The sequence below is a fragment of the Acanthochromis polyacanthus genome, chromosome 12, assembly GCF_021347895.1.
Source record: "Acanthochromis polyacanthus isolate Apoly-LR-REF ecotype Palm Island chromosome 12, KAUST_Apoly_ChrSc, whole genome shotgun sequence".
NCBI lineage: Eukaryota > Metazoa > Chordata > Actinopteri > Pomacentridae > Acanthochromis > Acanthochromis polyacanthus.
Window position 1 is genome coordinate 41,027,111 of NC_067124.1, and position 20,035 is coordinate 41,047,145.

The following is a 20,035-nucleotide window of genomic DNA, read 5'->3' on the forward strand; positions in this document are numbered from 1 at the left end:
CATTTTCAAACTTTCAAACCAGTTAATTTGATGACACAACGGTTAAAGCCAGAATAAACCTGTTGGTTAAATCAAGCTTCAGTCTAAATGAGATGAACATCAGGAGGCCTCCTGGAAAACATTCATCATGTGCAGTTTGTCTGATCTCCTCACGTTTCTAAACTCAGATCTTCACCAGATCTCCTGCAGACTTCTTAAAACCTTAAAATGAGCTCAGATCTGCTGTCAGAAATCTGGAGGAGGAGGAGGAGGAGGAACAGGAGGAGATGGAGGCTGCATCCATATCTCCACCCTCTGGACTTGCAGACTGAGCCCTCGTGGACTTCAGTCATACGTAATGTGACGTTTTCACCGTCATCACGTAAAGTCTGCAAGAGCGGGAGTCGACAGCATTATGAATGGAGCTAATAGACAGACTTGGAGTCCGTTTCAGTCGTTTCTGTGACACTGTTTGAAAAACTATCATGTATACGCTATAATATTAATTAATTTGGGTATTGCTTACATTGGAGGACTTGCTTTTGTCCTTTTTCCACCATTATTTTTCTCAGCTCATGATTTCGGCGTCAGACTGCACAGCTTTTATAGGCCAGACGCAATAAAAAAATCAAAAAATTTAAACGTCACGTCCGTATTGCAATGAATTGTGGGTAATCAAACTGGTGAAGTCTGCAGAAGTCTGCACCCCAAGCAGACTCTCTGGAAGTCTGCAGAAAGTCCACTTGAGGCCCCTTGTGGACTGGATGAATTGTGGATTTGGACAGCCCTCAGCATTCCCAGACTTCCTGTGAACGCGCCCGCAAAGTCCACGAGTTTGCAAGTGCGGTGAAGTCCAGAGATTTGGATTCAGCCAGAGGAGGAGGAGGAAGTGGAGGAGATGGAGGAGGAGGAGCAGCAGCAGGAGGAGATGGAGAAGGAGGTGATCATTTGCTGCTTCTGCTCAGTGCATGAGGCTGGAGGTGCTGCTTCTCCTCCTCCGGGCTTTGCGTGCCTCTCCCAGTGCACAGCCATCCCCTGGTGGGCCATACGTGTGTGTGTGTGTGTGTGTGTGTGTGTGTGTGTGTGTGTGTGTGTGTGTGCGTGTGCGTGTGCGTGTGTGTGCGTGCGTGTGCTGGGTGAATGTATGGTGGACGGCAGAGCCTGAGAGCAGATGGTGACCTTTCAGAGTGAATCACATGAACCCTGTGACTCTCTGCTTTCACTCTCCTCCCGGGGCCGCGCACACGCACGCGGCTGTCAGATCAGCGGCGGAGGATGCGCAGTTGGGTGATTTTGGGCTGTAAAGTAGGCCAGCCGCGTCCCGGAGCGGCTCCGTCACCGTGCGTGGGCGTGAACGTGACGTCGGCACCGTGAACAGCTGGAGTAGTCGTGACCGCGTGCTCGTCGGCGGCGGCGGCGCGCTTCACGTCAGGAAGCATCGTTTCAGCACCAAGGCCAGGGCTCGCGGCGAGAACAATAGGCGGCTCCGCGCACGCGCTCTACGCCCAGGGAGCGTGCGCAAAGAACTGACCCGCGAAAAAGTGGAGAGTGCCTCATCTCCATGGAAACAGAATAAACAGAATGAAACAGAAAAAAATCAAAAATATAAATAAACAAAAAATTATATACATATATGTATATAAACTATATATATATATATATATATATATATATATACAAATAAAATAAACAAAAAAATATGTGTATATTTATCAACCCAAATATAAAAAGCGAACAGAAAATAAAACAAAAACATATAAATAATAACAATAATGATAATAATGATTGTATGCATGTAAACGTAGAAGAAAATTAGCAAAAATATAATTAAAATTAACCATATATATATATATATATATATATATATATATATATATATATAATATTAACAATAGTGATAATATGTAAACCCAAATATAGAATAAAATGTGCAAGAAAAGAACAAAATATATAAACAAATATCGAAAAAAAATTTAAAAAATTATATGAACAATATATTTTTTAAAAAGGTCTTACAGAGTTAAAAATGATTTATTTTACTACAATTGAAAGAATCAACATTTTTCATGGAGGTTTCACAAACAATGCATATTTAATCATTTTGATTTTGATTCCACTCTAATCACTTCCTGTTGGTCAGCTGACTCTCTAGCATCTTCATGCTGCTCAACTTTTCATTTTTAACAGAATTTAGTCTGAGAAAACATTATTTTTGGTGTCAAGCAATTTTTAATGAAATGTCACCATTTTAAGCTGAGAGATTTGATTCATTGGTCAAAAAAATCCTGAATTTTAATCATCTGACTGCTGCTCACAGCTCACCCACTAAAAGCTTTCTGATTGGACGAACATCTACAGAAGTTTTTTTTTTTTTTTACAAAATCTGGTTCAAGCAAACAATCATTTTTTGTTGAATTTTTTATTATTTTAAACATCTAGAGACACAGCGATCTGGTGCAGTACGTCAAGCATGGAGGTGGCAGCATCATTACTACCAATGGAGTGATGCTGCCACTCTGACCTGGTTCTTCAGGTTCTTGATGGGTCTAAGTCAGGACTTTGGGGAGACCAGTCTAGAACCTTCATTCCAGAACCTTCATTCCAGCCTGATGGAACCGTTTCTTTACCACCTCCGATGTGTGTTTGGACTCATTGTCTGGTTGAAACATCCAACTGTGTCCAAGATCAACCTTCTGCAGATGGTTTTAGGTTCTCCTGAAGAACGTGGAGGTCATCCTCCTTCTTCATTGGTCCATTTACTTTGTGGAAAGCTCAAGTTCCACAGAGCATGATACTGCCACCACCATGCTTTATGGTAGGTTTGGTGTTCTTGGGGTTGAAGGCCTCACCTTCAGGTTTTGTTCCATTTGACCAGAGAACTTTCCTCCTTTGTCCATGTGATGAGTGGAGCTTTAAGGTTCTGCTTCTAGAGGAAGAACTTCCTTCTTCGTGGATCCTCTAGAGCCCTGTGGACACTGACAGCTGTGTTCCAGCAGCTTCTCATTGATGGTTCCTGTTTGAGTCTTGACCATCCTAATCAGTGGTCTCTCAGCAGCAGGTGGCACTTTGTTTTCTTCCTGATGGTGGCAGTAGGGTTACAATCCATCATCCATCCATCCATTCATCCATCCATTAATCAATCATCCATCCATTCATCCATCCATTAATCAATCATCCATCCATCCATCCATCCATCCATCCATCCATCATCCATCAATCATCCATCCATCCATCCATCCATCCATCCATCAATCCATCCATCAATCATCCATCCATCATCCATCCATCCATCCATCATCCATCCATCCATCCATCATCCATCCATCCATCCATTTATCCATTTATCATCCATCCATCCATCCATCCATCATCCATCCATTCATCCGTCAATCATCCATTCATCCATCCATCCATTATCCATCCATTATCCATCCATCATCCATCCATCCATCCATCAATCCATCCATCAATCATCCATCCATCATCCATCCATCATCCATCCATCATCCATCCATCCATCCATCCATCATCCATCCATCTATCCATCATCCATCCATCCATCCATCCATCATCCATCCATCCATCCATCCATCCATCCATCCATCCATCCATCCAGTATTACACCTGGACCATGACCTTTATTCTGACAAACAGATGATTCTGGATCTGAATGTCTCCAGGTGACTTTCTGACAGGAATAATTTCAGACGTATTTCCGGTCACCTTGGATGATTCTGGAGTCAATCTGAGGAACTTTAGTGCAACTTTGTTCAGTTTCTAACTCATTCTAGATGTTTTCTGTCTTTTGGATTAACTTGGACAAATTTTGATTGTTTTTGTGTCAAATACTTATCCATATTTTAGTCAGTTTGGACAACAGTTGAGTGAATTTATGTCCATCAGTCAGTTTGAACCATTTTTGAGTCAGTTTTGGTCGATTTGGGTAATTTTAAATTCATTTTATTCAGAGTTTCAGGCAGTTTGGACCATTTAGGCATCATCTCAGACAACTTTTGAACATTTTTAGATATGCTTCCAGCTACCTTGGACCATTTTTATATCAATTTGGATAATTTTAGAGGTAATTTGGTAAATGAATTATTTTTATTTTTCCTTTTAAAATATTTTTATTTTTCATCTGAAAATGATCTTTATTTTCATCTTGAATTTTTTTTGTTTTGAATGATTTTTATTTTTCATCTTGAATTTTTCTTATTTTACTGAGCCCTGGAAGAGACAAGGAGAAAAAGTTCTTCCTGTATTTTTCCTCCATGTCCCTTCCGGGGCTTCATATTTTTATTTTATGTCTTGAATTATTTTTATTTTGCGCGCACACTTAGCGACGATCCCCGGGAGTTACGTCACAGCCTAGCAACCGCTTCGGGAGAGGAGGGGGGAGGAGGGACCGGAGGAGGGGGAGGAGAGACGCCGGTATCTCCGGGACGTGAGGAGCCACACAGCCGCTGGACGTGTTGGACGCCGCACGGAGCTGAGAGCACCGGGGACCGAAGTACGTTGGACCGGAGGTTCGGTACCGGCTGGAGGGACACCGGCGGGCTGAGACGCTGCGACCGGACAGACTGGAACACCGCAGCCGCTCATCACTGTGATTAACAGGAAACCGGAGAGCGGAGAAAGTGAGGCTCCGGGCTCCGGTCGGTCCAGACGGAACGCCGCGGTTCGGACTCACCTGGCGGCTCCGTCACCTGCAGCAGAGCGGGTTCTGAGCCGAGCCGAGCCGAGCCGAGTCGAGTCGAGCCGAGCCGAGCCGAGCTGTGGTTCGACCGAAGAGGGAGAGGAGAACGGAGCGGCACAAAGAGCGGAGAGATCCAGGGAGGAGGCGGGCTGCCGGGGACCGAGAACCGGAGCTCCAGCATCCACAGCGGTAACCGGCTTCTCCTCAGAACACCGGGTTCTGTCCGGTTCCGTGGGTTATTTTGTTCCGCGTGCGTGTGTGTGTGTGTGTGTGTGTGTGTGTGCGTGTGCGCTGGGTGGGGGGTGGGGGGGAGCGGACAAAGAGCGGAGGGAGCCCCGTGACATCCGTGGAACCTCCAGCTGGCTAAACAAAGGAACGCTCCATGGCCGTGGGTCCCTCCATCACGCAGCTTCCCTGCCTCCCACAGATCATCACTGGGCCATGCATTCTCCCTGAGATGTGCGTGTGATTGCATGGCTAGATCAGGGCCCTTATTGGTTTTTGATTGGCTAATTAACATTTGCATAATTAGTCAGAGAGGCTGCAGCTCTTTGTCATCAGACTCCATATTTACACCAGATTAGACCTGGCTTTAGTAAAATGTAGGTCAAATGTCTTATAAAATACATAAACCCACCAGGCAATTAGAGCGATTAATCGATTAGTTGTCAACTAATCAACTATTCTGATAGTTGATTCATTGTTTTGAGTTGGTTTATAGGTAAGAAAAGTCTCAATTCTGGGATTCCAGCCTCTTAAAATGTGAATATTTCGTGATTTTTACCTTCTCTGTGACACTGAACTGAATGTCTAATTAAATATCGAGTTCAGTTTATCAACCAAACGGCTAATCGATTAATCGACATTAAATCGTAATCATTATTCTCAACCTCATGATGTTTTCCATCTAAAAGTGTTGAGGAAACAACCACTAGTTAAGTAACTAAGCTTCATATTTTATAATTTTGATTGCATTTCCTCATTTATCACGTTTACTGTTGTTCTGTAGACCAAACGACTAGTTGATTAATCAGTTGAGTCATTTCTCAGAAAAAAGCATCTAAATCCTGTGATTTGAGCTCCTGAAAAGTGATTATTTTCAGATTTCTTTCCTTATTTATGACAATAAACTGAATATTTTTAGGTTGAGGACAAAACAAGACATTTAAATTTATCAACCAAACGACGAGTTGATTAATCGATTGGAGGCATTTTTCAGAAAAAAAACATTAAATCCTGTCATTTCAGCTTCTTAAATGTAAATATTTTCTGGTTTCTTTCCTCATTTATGACAACAAACTGAATATTTTTAGGTTCTGGAAAAAAGACATTTATGTGTACCAGCCGAACGACTAATCGATTAATCAACAGTAAATGATGATGTTTTCCATTCATGGAAATGTAGAGCATTTAGGTAAAAACATACTTTTTTGGCTGTCCAACCACAGCTCAGATAAAACAAGCTGTTCCAGTTGATTATTTTAATCATATTTGGTATTTTTCGATATTTCTGTTTATCAACCAAATAACCGGTTGATTAATTGTTTGAAATCATTTTTTCAGTAATACAGCCTAAATTCTCTGATTGCAGCCTCTTAAATGTGAATATTTCTGGTTTCTTTCCTCCCCTATGATAATAAATTGAGAATCTTTGGGTTTTGGATGAAACAGGACAATTCTATTTTGTCAACTGAACAACTAATCTATTAATCGACAATAAATCTTAATCAGTATCCTTATACTAACACTAACCCTACTGACCTCATGAGGTTTTCCAGCGATGTAAAGGAAAAATGTTGAGGACAACAACTCACGTTAAACAAGCTTTAATTTGAATTGTTTTAATTCTGTTTGGTGTTTTTTACTGTTTTGTGTTTTATCAATCGAGCGTTTCGTCAATTAATCGATTGGAATCATTCTTCTGGGAAAAAAAACATCTAAATTCTGTGATTTCAGCTCCTAAATGTATTTTCTGGTTCCCTCGTCCTCTGTGACAGTAAACTGAAGATCTTTGGACTAAACGAGACCCTGACCCACGTTTCCTGACATTTTATTGACCAAGCAACTAATTGATTAATCAGCAGTTAAACGTAATCATTTTCCATTGACATAAAGGAAAAAGCTTAGAAAATCCTTTTTTTAAATAATTATTTGAACACAATTCAGACAAAACAAGCCATTACACTTAATATTTAGTCACATCTGTCATTTTTCACATTTTTTTTCCCATTTATAGACCAATCAAGTTGTCGGTTAATCGTCTAAGTTCTGAGATTACACCTTCTTAAATGTGAACCTTTTCTGGTTTTGTTCCTCATTTTTGCAACTAAACATTGAAGAATGTCACTAATTGACATTTTTCACCATTTTTCAAACTATTTTTCAACCTTTTACAACCAAACAACTCATGGCTGTATCCAGGAAATAATGAGGAGTGAAACAGAAACGCTACCTGCAGCTCTCAAGTCTTTTTGAGATCTTTTTCACACCATTTGAACATTTTTAAGGTTAATAATGCGATTTGTTGTTTTGTTTCTCTACAGACTCGCCCAGCATCCTCTCAGGGAGTTCTGATTCTCCACTGTCATCCCAATGAAGGAGGCTGACGCCATCAAGCTGTTCGTAGGGCAGATTCCACGGAATCTGGAGGAGAAAGACCTCAAACCCATCTTTGAACAGTTTGGAAAAATCTATGAGCTGACGGTGATTAAAGACAAATACACCGGAATGCACAAAGGTAGGATGGATGATGGATGATGAATGATGGATGGATGGATGGATGGATGGATGATGAATGGATGATGGATGGATGGATGATGAATGGATGATGGATGGATGGATGGATGATGGATGGATGGATGGATGATGTATGGATGATGGATGTATGATGGATGGATGGATGGATGGATGATGGATGGATGGATGGATGATGAATGGATGATGGATGGATGGATGATGGATGGATGGATGGATGATGGATGGATGGATGGATGATGAATGGATGATGGATGGATGGATGATGGATGGATGGATGGATGATGTATGGATGATGGATGTATGATGGATGGATGAATGGATGGATGATGGATGGATGATGGGGGGATGGATGGATGATGGATGGATGGATGATAAATGGATGATGGATGGATGGATGATGGATGATGGATGGATGATGGATGGATGGATGGATGATGAATGGATGATGGATGGATGATGGATGGATGATGGATGGATGGATGATGAATGGATGGATGGATGATGGATGATGGATGGATGATGGATGGATGGATGGATGATGGATGGATGGATGGATGATGGATGGATGGATGGATGATGGATGGATGATGGATGGATGATGGATGGATGATGGATTCATAGTGCTGTAATGTAATTGTGACAAATAAAGCAAATTATTATTATTATTATTATTATTATTATTATTATTATTATAGTCACTGATTCGGTAAAATGTCAGAAATGCTAAAAACTGATGTTTCCTCAAATGTCTGGTTTCGTCCAAAGATCTCCAGTTTACTGTTAAAGGGGAAAGAAAGCAGAAAATATTCACATTTAGGAGCTGGAATCACTGAATTTACTGACTGATTTCCTTAAAAAAATATTCAAATCGATTAATCAACTAAATGTTTGGTTGATAAAATGATAGAAATAGGGAGAAATAACAAATTAAATTTAAGTTATTCAGGAGAATCATGCATTTTACCTGAACAGAGAGTTTATAATGACAAAAATGAGATGATCGTGTTTGTTTGAATTAATTAATCAGTTCTTTGTCTCTAGAATGTCTTTAAATGGTGAAAAATGTTCATCAGAGTTTAGTTTAGTCCAAAGACGTTGAGTCCTAATTGTTTATATCAGAAATATTACCATTAAAAAAGAACATTCTGGTCCCAAACTGGACAAAATGAGGGCTGAAGAACTTGGGGAAAATTGACTCCGTTGTGATTTTTCTAACAGATCGTACACATTTGAACAGCAGGTTACTTCTTGGGGAATGATGGAAACTAAAACACCAACTGACAGACATTTATCTCGTCTTCTTAAGTTCTTCAGTCAAACATTTCTCTTTAGGTATTTGGTTTTCTGCAGCATAAACTGAAGCAAATCCTGGAACTTTCAGCAGTGATGGGGGTGATTCTGTCGTGGTTTTAAGAAGCTGAAGAATCACATGTAATCTGCTGTTAGACGTGTGGAACAGTTCAGGTCGTTCTGGAGCTTTCTGCTCCTGGTTTGTTCTTCATCGGATGTTTCTCTGCTGCTTTCTGCTTGTTCTGCTGCTTCTTGTGAAGAACATTTCTAAAAGTATCTTAAAACGAGTTTTCCTGTAGCTCAGCTTCATGCTGATGATCTGCTCTAACCAGGGGGCGGCATGGCTCAGTGGGTAGAGTGGCCGTCTTATAACTGGAAGGTTGTCGGTTTGATCTTAGGCCGGTCGTGCTCATGTTGAGGTGTCCCTGAACAAGACACCTAACCCCTAATTGCTCCTGATGGGTCGTGGTTAGCGCCTTGCATGGCAGCTTCCACCATTAGTGTGTGAATGGGTGAATGTGACGTATCATGTAAAGTGCTTTGGATAAAAGCGCTATATAAATACAACCATCGGCTCCTCAGACCTTTTCTCTACTTTGTTTGCTGAATGAGTGTTTGTGTGATGCTAACCTGATGCCCGTTAGCTGCAGGTTTTTAATGAGGAGCGACTGAAAGGCTTCTGACAGGCTGTGACTGTCTGAGGCGCTCTGACCTTTTATTTTATCTTCCTACCAGGATGTGCCTTCCTGACGTACTGCGCCAGAGAGTCGGCGCTGAAGGCCCAGAGCGCCCTGCACGAGCAGAAGACTCTACCGGGGGTGAGTGTCCAAAAAACACATCATCAACACATGCGTCCATGCAGCAGAGTGCACGTCCATGCAGCAGAGTGCACGTCCATGCAGCATGCCGGTGGTTTACTATCGCTGATGTAACCGGCGTCCAGCAGCGTCTCAAAGGACAAACGTCCCCATAAAGCGTCTCCGTGTCCTCTGATGGCGGCTCTGAGGCAGCAGGAGTCTAATTAACGTTCCCTTCGTCTGGCTTCATTGTCTGGGACTCCCTCTGTCTGGTTTCTTTTTTCTCTCTGTCAGATATAGAAACGGTTCCACAGGATCTGGTTTATCGTTTTTAGCAGCAGTTCTTCCGTCCTTCTTTTATTCATTCAACCTGACGACACACAAGATTAGTTTCCTTTTAGATGAAAAGCTTTTGTTCTTGTAACAGATGACGTGAACACCGTGCTCCTAACGTCTGTATGCAGGAGGTCCTCAGTCGTTACAGAGGAACTAGTTTGCAAGCGGAGGCGGATGAATACGTCGTCACATCAGACGGCTTTGGTCGTTGGTATTCATGATGGATATCTTGATGGATATCTTTCCATTTTCTCCAGAGCTCTGACTCCAGCCTGTATTTGTATTTATTTATTTTTTTCTAAGCGTGGTTAAAACTGTGAAAAGAGCGTTAACTGTACTGGACTCTGTGTCATTGGACGCAGCAAAGCAGACTTGGAAGACGTGTAGATGAAGATAAACTGTGAAATCCACAATGGTCTGAGGTGGAGCTCAGGAGTTCAGCCCAGGATGCAGACATGATGCCCCGGCACAGACATACACAAAGCTGTTTTAGTGGAACATTTTCATACAGGAAGCTGTTTTAGGTAACTGATTAAAGTCTAATTCAGCAGCAGGTTTTTAAATGAGGCTTCTAGAATGAAGTTATTTTGAGTAAATGTTGCATCTTAACCTTAACTTTGGTGGATTTTGGCAGCAAAACAGGATCAATAATAATTAATCATCCCAGTTCTGCAGAAAAATCCTTTGATTTTAATCCCAGCTGAGTCAATAAAGAAGATGAAGACGTGCAGAAATGTGACTTTTTTACAGAATCTTGCTTCATTAAAATCAATAATTTTGGCACATTTTTAAACGAGAACATAGAAATGAGTGATTTTGATGAAATATCAAGTTGAAGCTGAGAGATCTGGAGATAAATGTGTCCTCAGATCAGTTTGTTTTGTCAGATTCTGGTTGGAGGAAACGTTTGGATTCTCCACGTTCTGCAGAGTTTTCTAGTTTATTTTAGAACGTCTGGTTCATTTACATTTTTTCATTCTGACAAATGTTTAAACAGGAAACACAAAATAAAGAGATTTTGATCAAATATCACCATTTTGAGGTTAAATTCACTTATTTTCAGCCAAAAGTCCCTGAGTTTTGGTGGAGTTACGCTTGGTCTGAGCTGAGTCTGTCAGAGCTTCATGGTTGCTCAGAAAACTGCAGAATTTTAACTTTTTTACAGAATCTGCTTTCAAACGGTTTGGATGTGACAGACTTTTCTCTGTGGCCCGTAGAGTTTAGATCTGGCTCTTTCTGAACATCACAGGTGGCTTTGCTAAATGTAAAACATCTGCGGTTGGGTTTGGTGCTTTTTCCTGTGAAAGCAGAAAATCACAGAGGAGGGTTTGAAGGACCCTCAGAAGCTCCAAAATCTGATTTATTTTTCTATTTTTACCCTGTCTAGCTGTGATAAACGGTGGAGTTTTGGCGGTTTTGTGAAGAAAACATCTCCTTCAAACGTCTCGTCTCCCTTCCTGCTTTTATTTCCTTCTTTGACAGGATTTAGGGACGACTGGAGCACATTTTTATTCTCCTTCATCCTTTCCTGTCCAGGAGAACATTACAGAACGTTCTCTGTCATTCCTCTGGTGTTTTCTGAACCTCTCCTTCTCCTCCTTCTCCTCCTCCTTCTCCTTCTTCTCCTCCTCCTCCTCGTTAAGCTTGTCCGTTGGTCGTCACGTTTTCAGATTGTGGATCAGGAGGTCAGTCCGTGTGGAGCAGCTTCATACGTGTTTAACAGAACACGTGTCTCTGAAGGCTGATTTTACAGGAAGGATTTTTAGTTTTTACACAATCTGTTCTCCACTAATGTTTGATTTCCACAGTTTTTTTGAATGAGACGTGTAGAAAAACCTGATTTAAATGTGACGGTTTTCTGTCTGAGATTTGGTCCGTTTTCGTTCATGACGGTGCAGTTTGGCTAAAAAGTCCCAGAAGTTTTTCCTCCTGACTGCTGGTTTGTGCTGAGTCGCCGCTGGTTTGTGCTGAGTCGCCGCTGGTTTGTGCTGAGTCGCCGCTGGTTTGTGCTGAGTCGCTGTTAGCTTCTTGGTTCCACTGAGGAACGTAGGATTTGTTGTTTTTACTGAATCTGGTTTGTTTTAAATGAGACCTGTAGAATGAATCGATTCTGGTGAATTATTCTGGGTTTTATGTTTTTCATTTGGTCATTTTACCAAAAAGTTTTTATCCGATGACGGTTTATTCCAGCTGAGTCACTCCGAGGACGGAACAGATTTCACCTTTTCAAAGCATCTGTTTGGACCAAACGGATTATTTTTGTCAAATATCCAGATGAGTCATGTAGACTAAAACCGTTTTGATGGTTTCTAAGTGTTAGATTTGGTCGTTTCACCGACAGAACTCCATGTGAGTCCAGTTCAGAGTTTCTGTCTCCTACCAGCTGCTTCCAGCAGTTCTGCAGTTTTCTAGTTTTTTAGAACGTCTGGTTCATTTACAGTATTTCATTCTGACAAATGCTTAAAGAGGAAACTGAAAGACTCATTTATATTTATATTTATTTATTAGCAGATTTTAAGAAAGTCCAAACCTGCTTCCATAAACGTCGTTTTTTCTTCATCTGACTCTGCAGGACTTTATTTCTTTTAGAGCAGAATAAAGTCTGTTTTACAGAGTTTTTCTAAGTTTTGGTTCAGTTTATTTTCAGGGTTTTTAGCGGATTTTTGAGCCAGACGTGCAACTTTAAAACCAACAGAAACAACAGTTTCTTCTAATGAAATTATGTTCAACTAAATCCCAACATTAAAAAAGACCAAAGACTCTATTATTGCTGCTGTAAACATCAGATTAGTTTATTAGTTAATTTATTTATATATTATCGTATCTTATTTAATCATTTATTTGTTATTTTATTTATCTATTATTTATTTATTCATTTATTTTTTATTATTTTATTTATGTATTGCCGTATATTATTTATTTATTCATTTATTTATTGTTTAATTTATGTATTATCGTATCTTATTTACTCATTTATTTTTTAAATTTTATTTATGTAATATTTGTTTATTCATTTATTTTTATTATTTTATTTATGTATTATCATGTATTATTTATTTATTCATTTGTTTGTTTGTTTTATTTATGTATTTTCGTATATTATTTATTTATTCTTTATTTATTTATTCATTTATTTTTTATTTATTTTTAATTTATGTATTATCGTATCTTATTTACTTATTTATTTTTATTATTTTATTTATCTATTATCGTGTATTATTTATTTACTCATTTATTTTTGTTATTTTATTTTTTATTATCATGTATTATTAATTTATTAATTTATTTGTTTGTTTTTTATTTATGTATTATCATGTATTTTTTTATTTGTTTTTATTATCGCATCTTATTGATTTATTTTATTATTATTGCCATTATTTATTTTAACATTTTTAAGGATTCTGAATCCTCGACTGACGGTGGAGACAGTTCAGTTTGAATTTAGTTTCAGAAAATGTGAGTTTAAATTACACTCACTATTAAATAATAAATAATAAATCAGTCATTTCTAATTTCACTTTCTGAAGTCCAGGATGAAGGATTTTGTAGAAGTGTGAAGATTTTTCTGTAAACTTTGGTTCATTTTCCTACAGAAGTGAACTTTACATGATGTGATGTTTTGTTGGAGCTCTGAGGTTCAGCTGGTTCACATTTCCTGATCATGAACTAGTTTCCAGTCTGTGAAGCTTCGTGCTTGGTGCTAATCAGAGGTTCTGTTTCCTCCTCGTCTTTTTATTTCATCGCTCTGTTTGCTGGCGGTTCAGAGGTGAAATGAAAACGTTGAGGAGATCAGCGGCGTCTTTGATTAGAACACCTGATGAATTATTGAACAGGTAGAAGAACGAGTAAAATCATAAAATAATAAAGCAATCATCCATAAACCTGTCAGGTTTTATCTTCAGCCGTTAGTTAACCTCCTGGTGTCCTCATTTACAGGCACCAAAAATATTGTTTCCTTGTCTGAAAAAAACCCAAAAATTAGCAGAAAGATTCCCCATTTTTCTGGAAATTTACAAAACTTTTTGGAAGAAATAACAAAAAAATCCTTAAAAGTGTCCCTTAAAAGTTTTATTTAAAAAATCCCCCAAATGTGACAAGAAAATTCTTGTAAATATTTTCAAAAAATGAGCAAAAATCTTCCAAAAAATCAATGTGGGGGAAATGTGGGAAAAAACATCTATTTTCACAGTGAAGCTTCTGATGTCCACATTTTCAACATTTTTGGGAAAAATCTTTGAGTGTTTTTTGGTGGAAGAAAAGAAATGTTAAAAACATTCAGATAAAAATCAACCAAAACCCAGACAACAAAGAAAACATCAGAAGTTTTACTGATATATATGGAATCACTGTAGATATTTTTAGGATTTTTTGGAAGCTTTGCACTCCTTTTTTGAAAATCTTTTCATTGTTTTGTTCCAGGGTTTCTGGACAAACTTCATAGATGTTGCTGAGCCAAGGGTTTATTTTACAACGTCCTAGCACCCTAAAGGAAACTCATTCTGTGTTTTTCTACATGTGTGTGTTTTCTACATATGTGTTTTTCTACATGTGTGTTTTTCTACATGTGTGTGTTTTTCTACATATGTATTTTTCTACATGTGTGTTTTTCTACATGTGTGTGTTTTTCTACACGTGTGTGTTTTTCTACACGTGTGTGGTTTTCTACATATATGGTTTTCTACATGTGTGTGTTTCTACATGTGTGTGTTTTTCTACATGTGTGTGTTTCTACATGTGTGTGTTTTTCTACACGTGTGTGTTTTTCTACATGTGTGTGTTTTTCTACACGTGTGTTTTTCTACACGTGTGTGTTTTTGTACACGTGTGTGTTTTTCTACATGTGTGTTTTTCTACACGTGTGTGTTTTTCTACACGTGTGTGTTTTTCTACATGTGTGTTTTTCTACATGTGTGTTTTTCTACATGTGTGTGTTTTTCTACATGTGTGTGTTTTTCTACATGTGTGTGGTTTTCTACATATATGGTTTTCTACATGTGTGTGTTTTTCTACATGTGTGTGTTTCTACATGTGTGTGTTTCTACATGTGTGTTTTTCTACATGTGTGTGTTTCTACATGTGTGTGTTTTTCTACACGTGTGTGTTTTTCTACATGTGTGTGTTTTTCTACACGTGTGTGTTTTTGTACATGTGTGTGTTTTTGTACATGTGTGTGTTTTTCTACATGTGTGTGTGTTTCTACATATGTGGTTTTCTACATGTGTGTGTGTTTCTACACGTGTGTGTTTTTCTACATGTGTGTGTTTCTACATGTGTGTGTTTTTCTACACGTGTGTGTTTTTCTACATGTGTGTGTTTTTCTACACGTGTGTGTTTTTGTACACGTGTGTGTTTTTGTACATGTGTGTGTTTTTCTACATGTGTGTGTTTTTCTACATGTGTGTGTGTTTCTACATATGTGGTTTTCTACATGTGTGTGTGTTTCTACACGTGTGTGTTTTTCTACATGTGTGTGTTTCTACATGTGTGTGTGTTTCTACATGTGTGTGTGTTTCTACGTGTGTGTTTTTCTACGTGTGTGTGTTTCTACATGTGTGTGTTTTTCTACATGTGTGTGTTTCTACATGTGTGTGTGTTTCTACATGTGTGTGTTTCTACATGTGTTTTTCTACATGTGTGTGTTTTTCTACATGTGTGTTTCTACATGTGTGTGTTTCTACATGTGTGTTTTTCTACATGTGTGTGTTTCTACATGTGTGTGTTTCTACATGTGTGTGTTTTTCTACATGTGTGTGTTTCTACATGTGTGTGTTTCTACATGTGTGTGTTTTTCTACATGCACATGGAGGAGTCAAAGATCTCCTGCTTCATATTTCACCACAAAATTCAGTCAGAATCTATCAGAGCAGAAAAAAGCTGGAGAGACACACAGAACAGGAGGACATCAGTCAGGAACCACGTCTAGACAATAGATCTGCACCTGGAGGAACACAACCTGATAAAACAACAACAACAACAACAACAACAAAACGACATCTAGTGAGGAGGTTCAGGCAGACGTCAGCAGAAACTTCACTGGTTTTCCTGTCGGGTTCTGAAATGTTCCAGTTTCATGTCTCAGACAGAGAAAAGCGCTTCTCTGGACTAGAATGGACGTCTGTCTTTTTTTATCCCCCGCCGGCCGTAGGCACGGAGGGGCATATTGGTGTGGGCACGTCCGTACGTCCGCATTTCGTTTCCGGAGCATATCTCTGAAACTATGTGAGGGATTTCATTCATATTGCGCACACTAAGCCTGTTGGTAGTGTAGATGTGCCTTTTGGGGTGTATGACCTTGACCTGACAGTTTTTTTTATTGTAGTGAAGATGTATCATTTTGTAGGTGTATCGTCCACTATATATTATTATTTCTTGCACTTAGAGGTACTATATATAAGGCGGGGGATGTTTTAAGCGGAGCGTGTTTATTTTTTCTGACGTGTTTGAAGCTGCAGATTTGTCCGATAGATGAGGTGAAGTGAACGTTTCTGCACTGACAATCAAATTTATTATTAAACAGGAGTTTTAGTGGATGAAGGACCTGGAAATTAGTAGAAAAAGAAGTGAATCCCAGCAGTTATTCAGGAATTCTGCATGAGGTGGAGCTAATGTTTTTGTGTGTAACTTCCTGCTGAACCCTGTCAGCGTCCACAGTTTGTCTGCTCCGTCCTTCACTGATCCTCTCTGCTGGATTAAACCCACTGAGCGCTCTAAAAACCAGCAGAACATCCCAGAGATCGACGGGCCGGTCCGCTCTGCTCCCTGCTGGCTAGGATGCCGTCACCATGGCGACCGATGGGGAGGCAGACGAAGGGTTACAGTGTGGAGAGGAGGAGGAGGAGGAAGGGCGACTCCTCAGGTGTGAAGAATGAGGCGACAGGCAGGAAGCAGAGGGGGATGGGAGCGTTGCCAGGCGACGGGCCGAGCCAGATGCCAGGTTGCTAGGTAACCTGAGGGATGCAAAGCCTGATGTTAGGAGACGGGAGCAGCTCCTCGTCCAGCTGGAAGTCATCCTTTACATCGGTTATCTCTCTAAGTATTCACACTCTCAGATTATTCTGTGAATTATTTGGCAGATTAGAGACAAAGTAGAGAAAATACTCTGGAAATCATCTTTAGGACGTCTCCTGAAACATGCATTTATTCATTTATTGTCCTGTTTCTGCTTCATTTTTGTGTCGTATTGATGCTTTTTTCCTGTCTTGGAGCTTCTTTTTCTCTAAATCTCCACATTCTCTGATTATTCTGTCGGTTCTTTGGCGCATTAGAGAATGCTATAGGGATAGAGAGAGAAAATATTCTTTAAATTGTCATTATTTCACACCAGGAGACCTCCTGAAACACAAATGTATTCATTTATTGTCACATTTCTGCTTCTAAATGACTGAGGTGCTTCTTTTTTGCCATCAGGACGTGTCGTATTGTTGCTTTTTTTCTGTCTTGGAGCTTCTTTTTCTCTGAATCTTCACATTCTCTCATTATTTTCTTAATTTTTTGTCATATTAGAGGACACTATAGAGACAGAAATCGTCGTTATTTCACTCCTGAAACACAAATTTATTCATTTATTGTCACATTTCTGCTTCTAAATGATTCAGGTGCTTCATTTTTGTCTGTTATTGTTGCATTTTTGTCTTGGAGCTTCTTCTTCTCTGAATCTTCACATTCTCTATAAGAGGATGCTATAGAGACAGTAAACTTATTTGGTGTCAGGATGCAGCTCATTGATTCTGCTGTTTTTGCTTTATATGAATTATTTGGCTAAATTACCTGCACCGTAATTTCCCGCCAACTGAACTGATTCAACTTTATCTTTTGTGAAGCATAAAAACTGAACAGAAATGTTCAAAAACAGACAGAAAGTGGCCAGAACCAGAAATAAAACAACACAAATGATGGTAAAAATGACAAAACCAGACAGAAAACAAGACAGAAAATGACCAAAAAACAAAACTAACGCCCAGAAATAGACAACAAACAACACAAATGACCACCAGAACACAGCAAACACACAAAACGAGACATAATGTGCACGAGATGACACACAGCAAACAAAACCATAAAATCCAGAACAAGGCGAAGGAACAACAAAGCAACAAAAATACAAAATAATGACACACAAAACTCTACTAAAAAGACATAAAATGACAAAAAAACACACAATGCAACCAAAACAGGACACAAAATGATAAAAACAGGAGTCAAAACAACACAAAGGAGGCAAGAAATGACAAAAACACACAGAATGACGCAAATAAGGCACAAAAGAATAAAAACCAGACGAGCCAAACAAGAAACTAAACCACGCTTGATGTTGATTCCAGAGTTTAATCTGATATTCTACCATTAAAAACAGTAAAATGCAACAAACACAATAAAAACACAGTAGAAAGCAACAGAAGTAGGAGCAGGTTTTACAGGAACATCGGTGGATCAGAAATGATCGACTTCCTCTAATTTATCTCCATAAAAAATGTTTTTAGCAACAGAATGAGGTGAAACAGTCGTAGTTTTCAGTGGATCGTCAATCGTTGAGTTTCGGAGGCCGATCGAGGAGAAGCTTCGAGGCTGGAGGCCGATAAAAACGATAGAAACGATAAAAAGCTTCGACGGATTAGAGAGGAGCAGAAATAAAAGGATAAAAATAGTTTCCTTTTCTTTTGCTCTCTGGAAAATGGACATCTGAGGATGGAGGGGGAGGGGAGGGGTGTGCATGAGCACCGTGCACGCTCACACATGCACGCCCACGTGCACTGTAGTGAGTTTTGTGTTTGAACATTTCATTGAGTGAAAAAGAATCAGAGTGATAACATCGATTCTGCTGTTCTTTAATCCAAACACCCCCCCCCCAACCGGCCGATGGTTCGGTCCGCTGATGTCGCCGTGGGGTAGGGGTGGGGGAGGGGGGAATACGATTTGATTGGATAATCCGGGGATTTAATATCCTCTAATCCTGGTGCAATCCTCCCTGCAGCAGATTAACTGGATGAGGAGAAACTCTGCTGCAACCCACAGCTAGCATGCTAGCATGTTAGCATGTTAGCATGTTAGTATGCAGCGCTCACTCAGCCGTGCACGAGGGGACGTGCACACACTCTCTCTCTCTCTCTCTATATATATATATATATATATATATACATGTACATTTATATTTGTCACCCTTCCTGCCCTCTAACCAACACAAACGAGATAGAAAATGATATAAATTAGACAGAAAACTCTACAGAAGATGCATAAAATGACAAAAAACACAATGCAACTAAAATGAGGCCCAAAATCAGACAAACGAGTGAAAAGAACACAAATGAGACCAAACACGACCAACGAGATGTAAAATGATTTTTAAAAAAAACAGACACAAAACAACAAAAAGGAGACATAAAATGACGAGAATGAGGCAAACATGAGAATCCATGCAGCAGGACCAACAAACCTCCTCCTCCTCCTCTTCCTCTTCCTCCTCCTCTTCTTCCTCCTCCTCCTCTTCCTCCTCCTCCTCTTCCTCTTCCTCCTCCTCTTCCTCTTCCTCCTCCTCTTCCTCCTCCTCTTCCTCTTCCTCCTCCTCCTCTTCCTCTTCCTCCTCTTCCTCTTCCTCCTCCTCTTCTTCCTCCTCCTCCTCTTCCTCCTCCTCCTCTTCCTCTTCTTCCTTCTCTTCCTCCTCCTCCTCCTCTTCTTCCTCCTCTTCCTCTTCCTCCTCCTCTTCCTCCTCCTCCTCTGTGTCTGCAGATGGTTTGTGTTAATTAAGTCTTAATTGGAACGTGAGTAATTGGAGCTGAAGGGAGTCTGTTCATGTTGGACTGAAGCTTTTCTTCTACAACCTCATCTATCCCTGAACTCACCGTCTGCTGGAAAATGATTCCCAGTCTGATTTTAAAATCACAACATTTGATCAAATTCTCTTTCTTCAGGTCTTATTTTTAAAAATCACCCAAAATAAACCATTTGATGGAACCAGAATTTCTAAAAAGCTAAAAGTTTGTCTTCAGTGAAGCTACGGCAGATCAGCTGAGGAGGAAAACTGGGATGAACTGCAGGATGTGTTTCCTCAGATAGACTGGAATAAAAGCAGCAGAAACAGAGGAGCAGATAGCTGGAGATCCATCCAGCATGGAGGAACATCTGCTGATGATGAGCAGAGGAGAGAGGAGACATGGAGATATTTAAACCTCTACAGGATGAGACC

General features: G+C 39.7%; 1 protein-coding gene across 3 annotated transcripts in view; it reads left to right on the plus strand.

The window, feature by feature from the left end:
• The first annotated feature begins 4,372 nt into the window (after nt 1-4,372).
• The window catches only part of LOC110959705 (CUGBP Elav-like family member 3), a 36,941-nt gene continuing 21,278 nt past the window's right edge, over nt 4,373-20,035 (plus strand). For 2 of the 3 annotated variants that reach the window (XR_007945336.1, XM_051956291.1), the window contains exons 1-3: nt 4,374-4,864; nt 7,219-7,412; nt 9,458-9,540. Coding sequence is in view for 1 of the 3 variants with exons in the window: in XM_051956291.1 (XP_051812251.1) it covers nt 7,268-7,412; nt 9,458-9,540 (228 nt within the window). In the remaining 2 variants the exon portion in view is untranslated. Of the gene's footprint in view, nt 4,865-7,218; nt 7,413-9,457; nt 9,541-20,035 lie in introns of all 3 variants that reach the window. The other variant, XR_007945337.1, reaches the window with a different exon arrangement.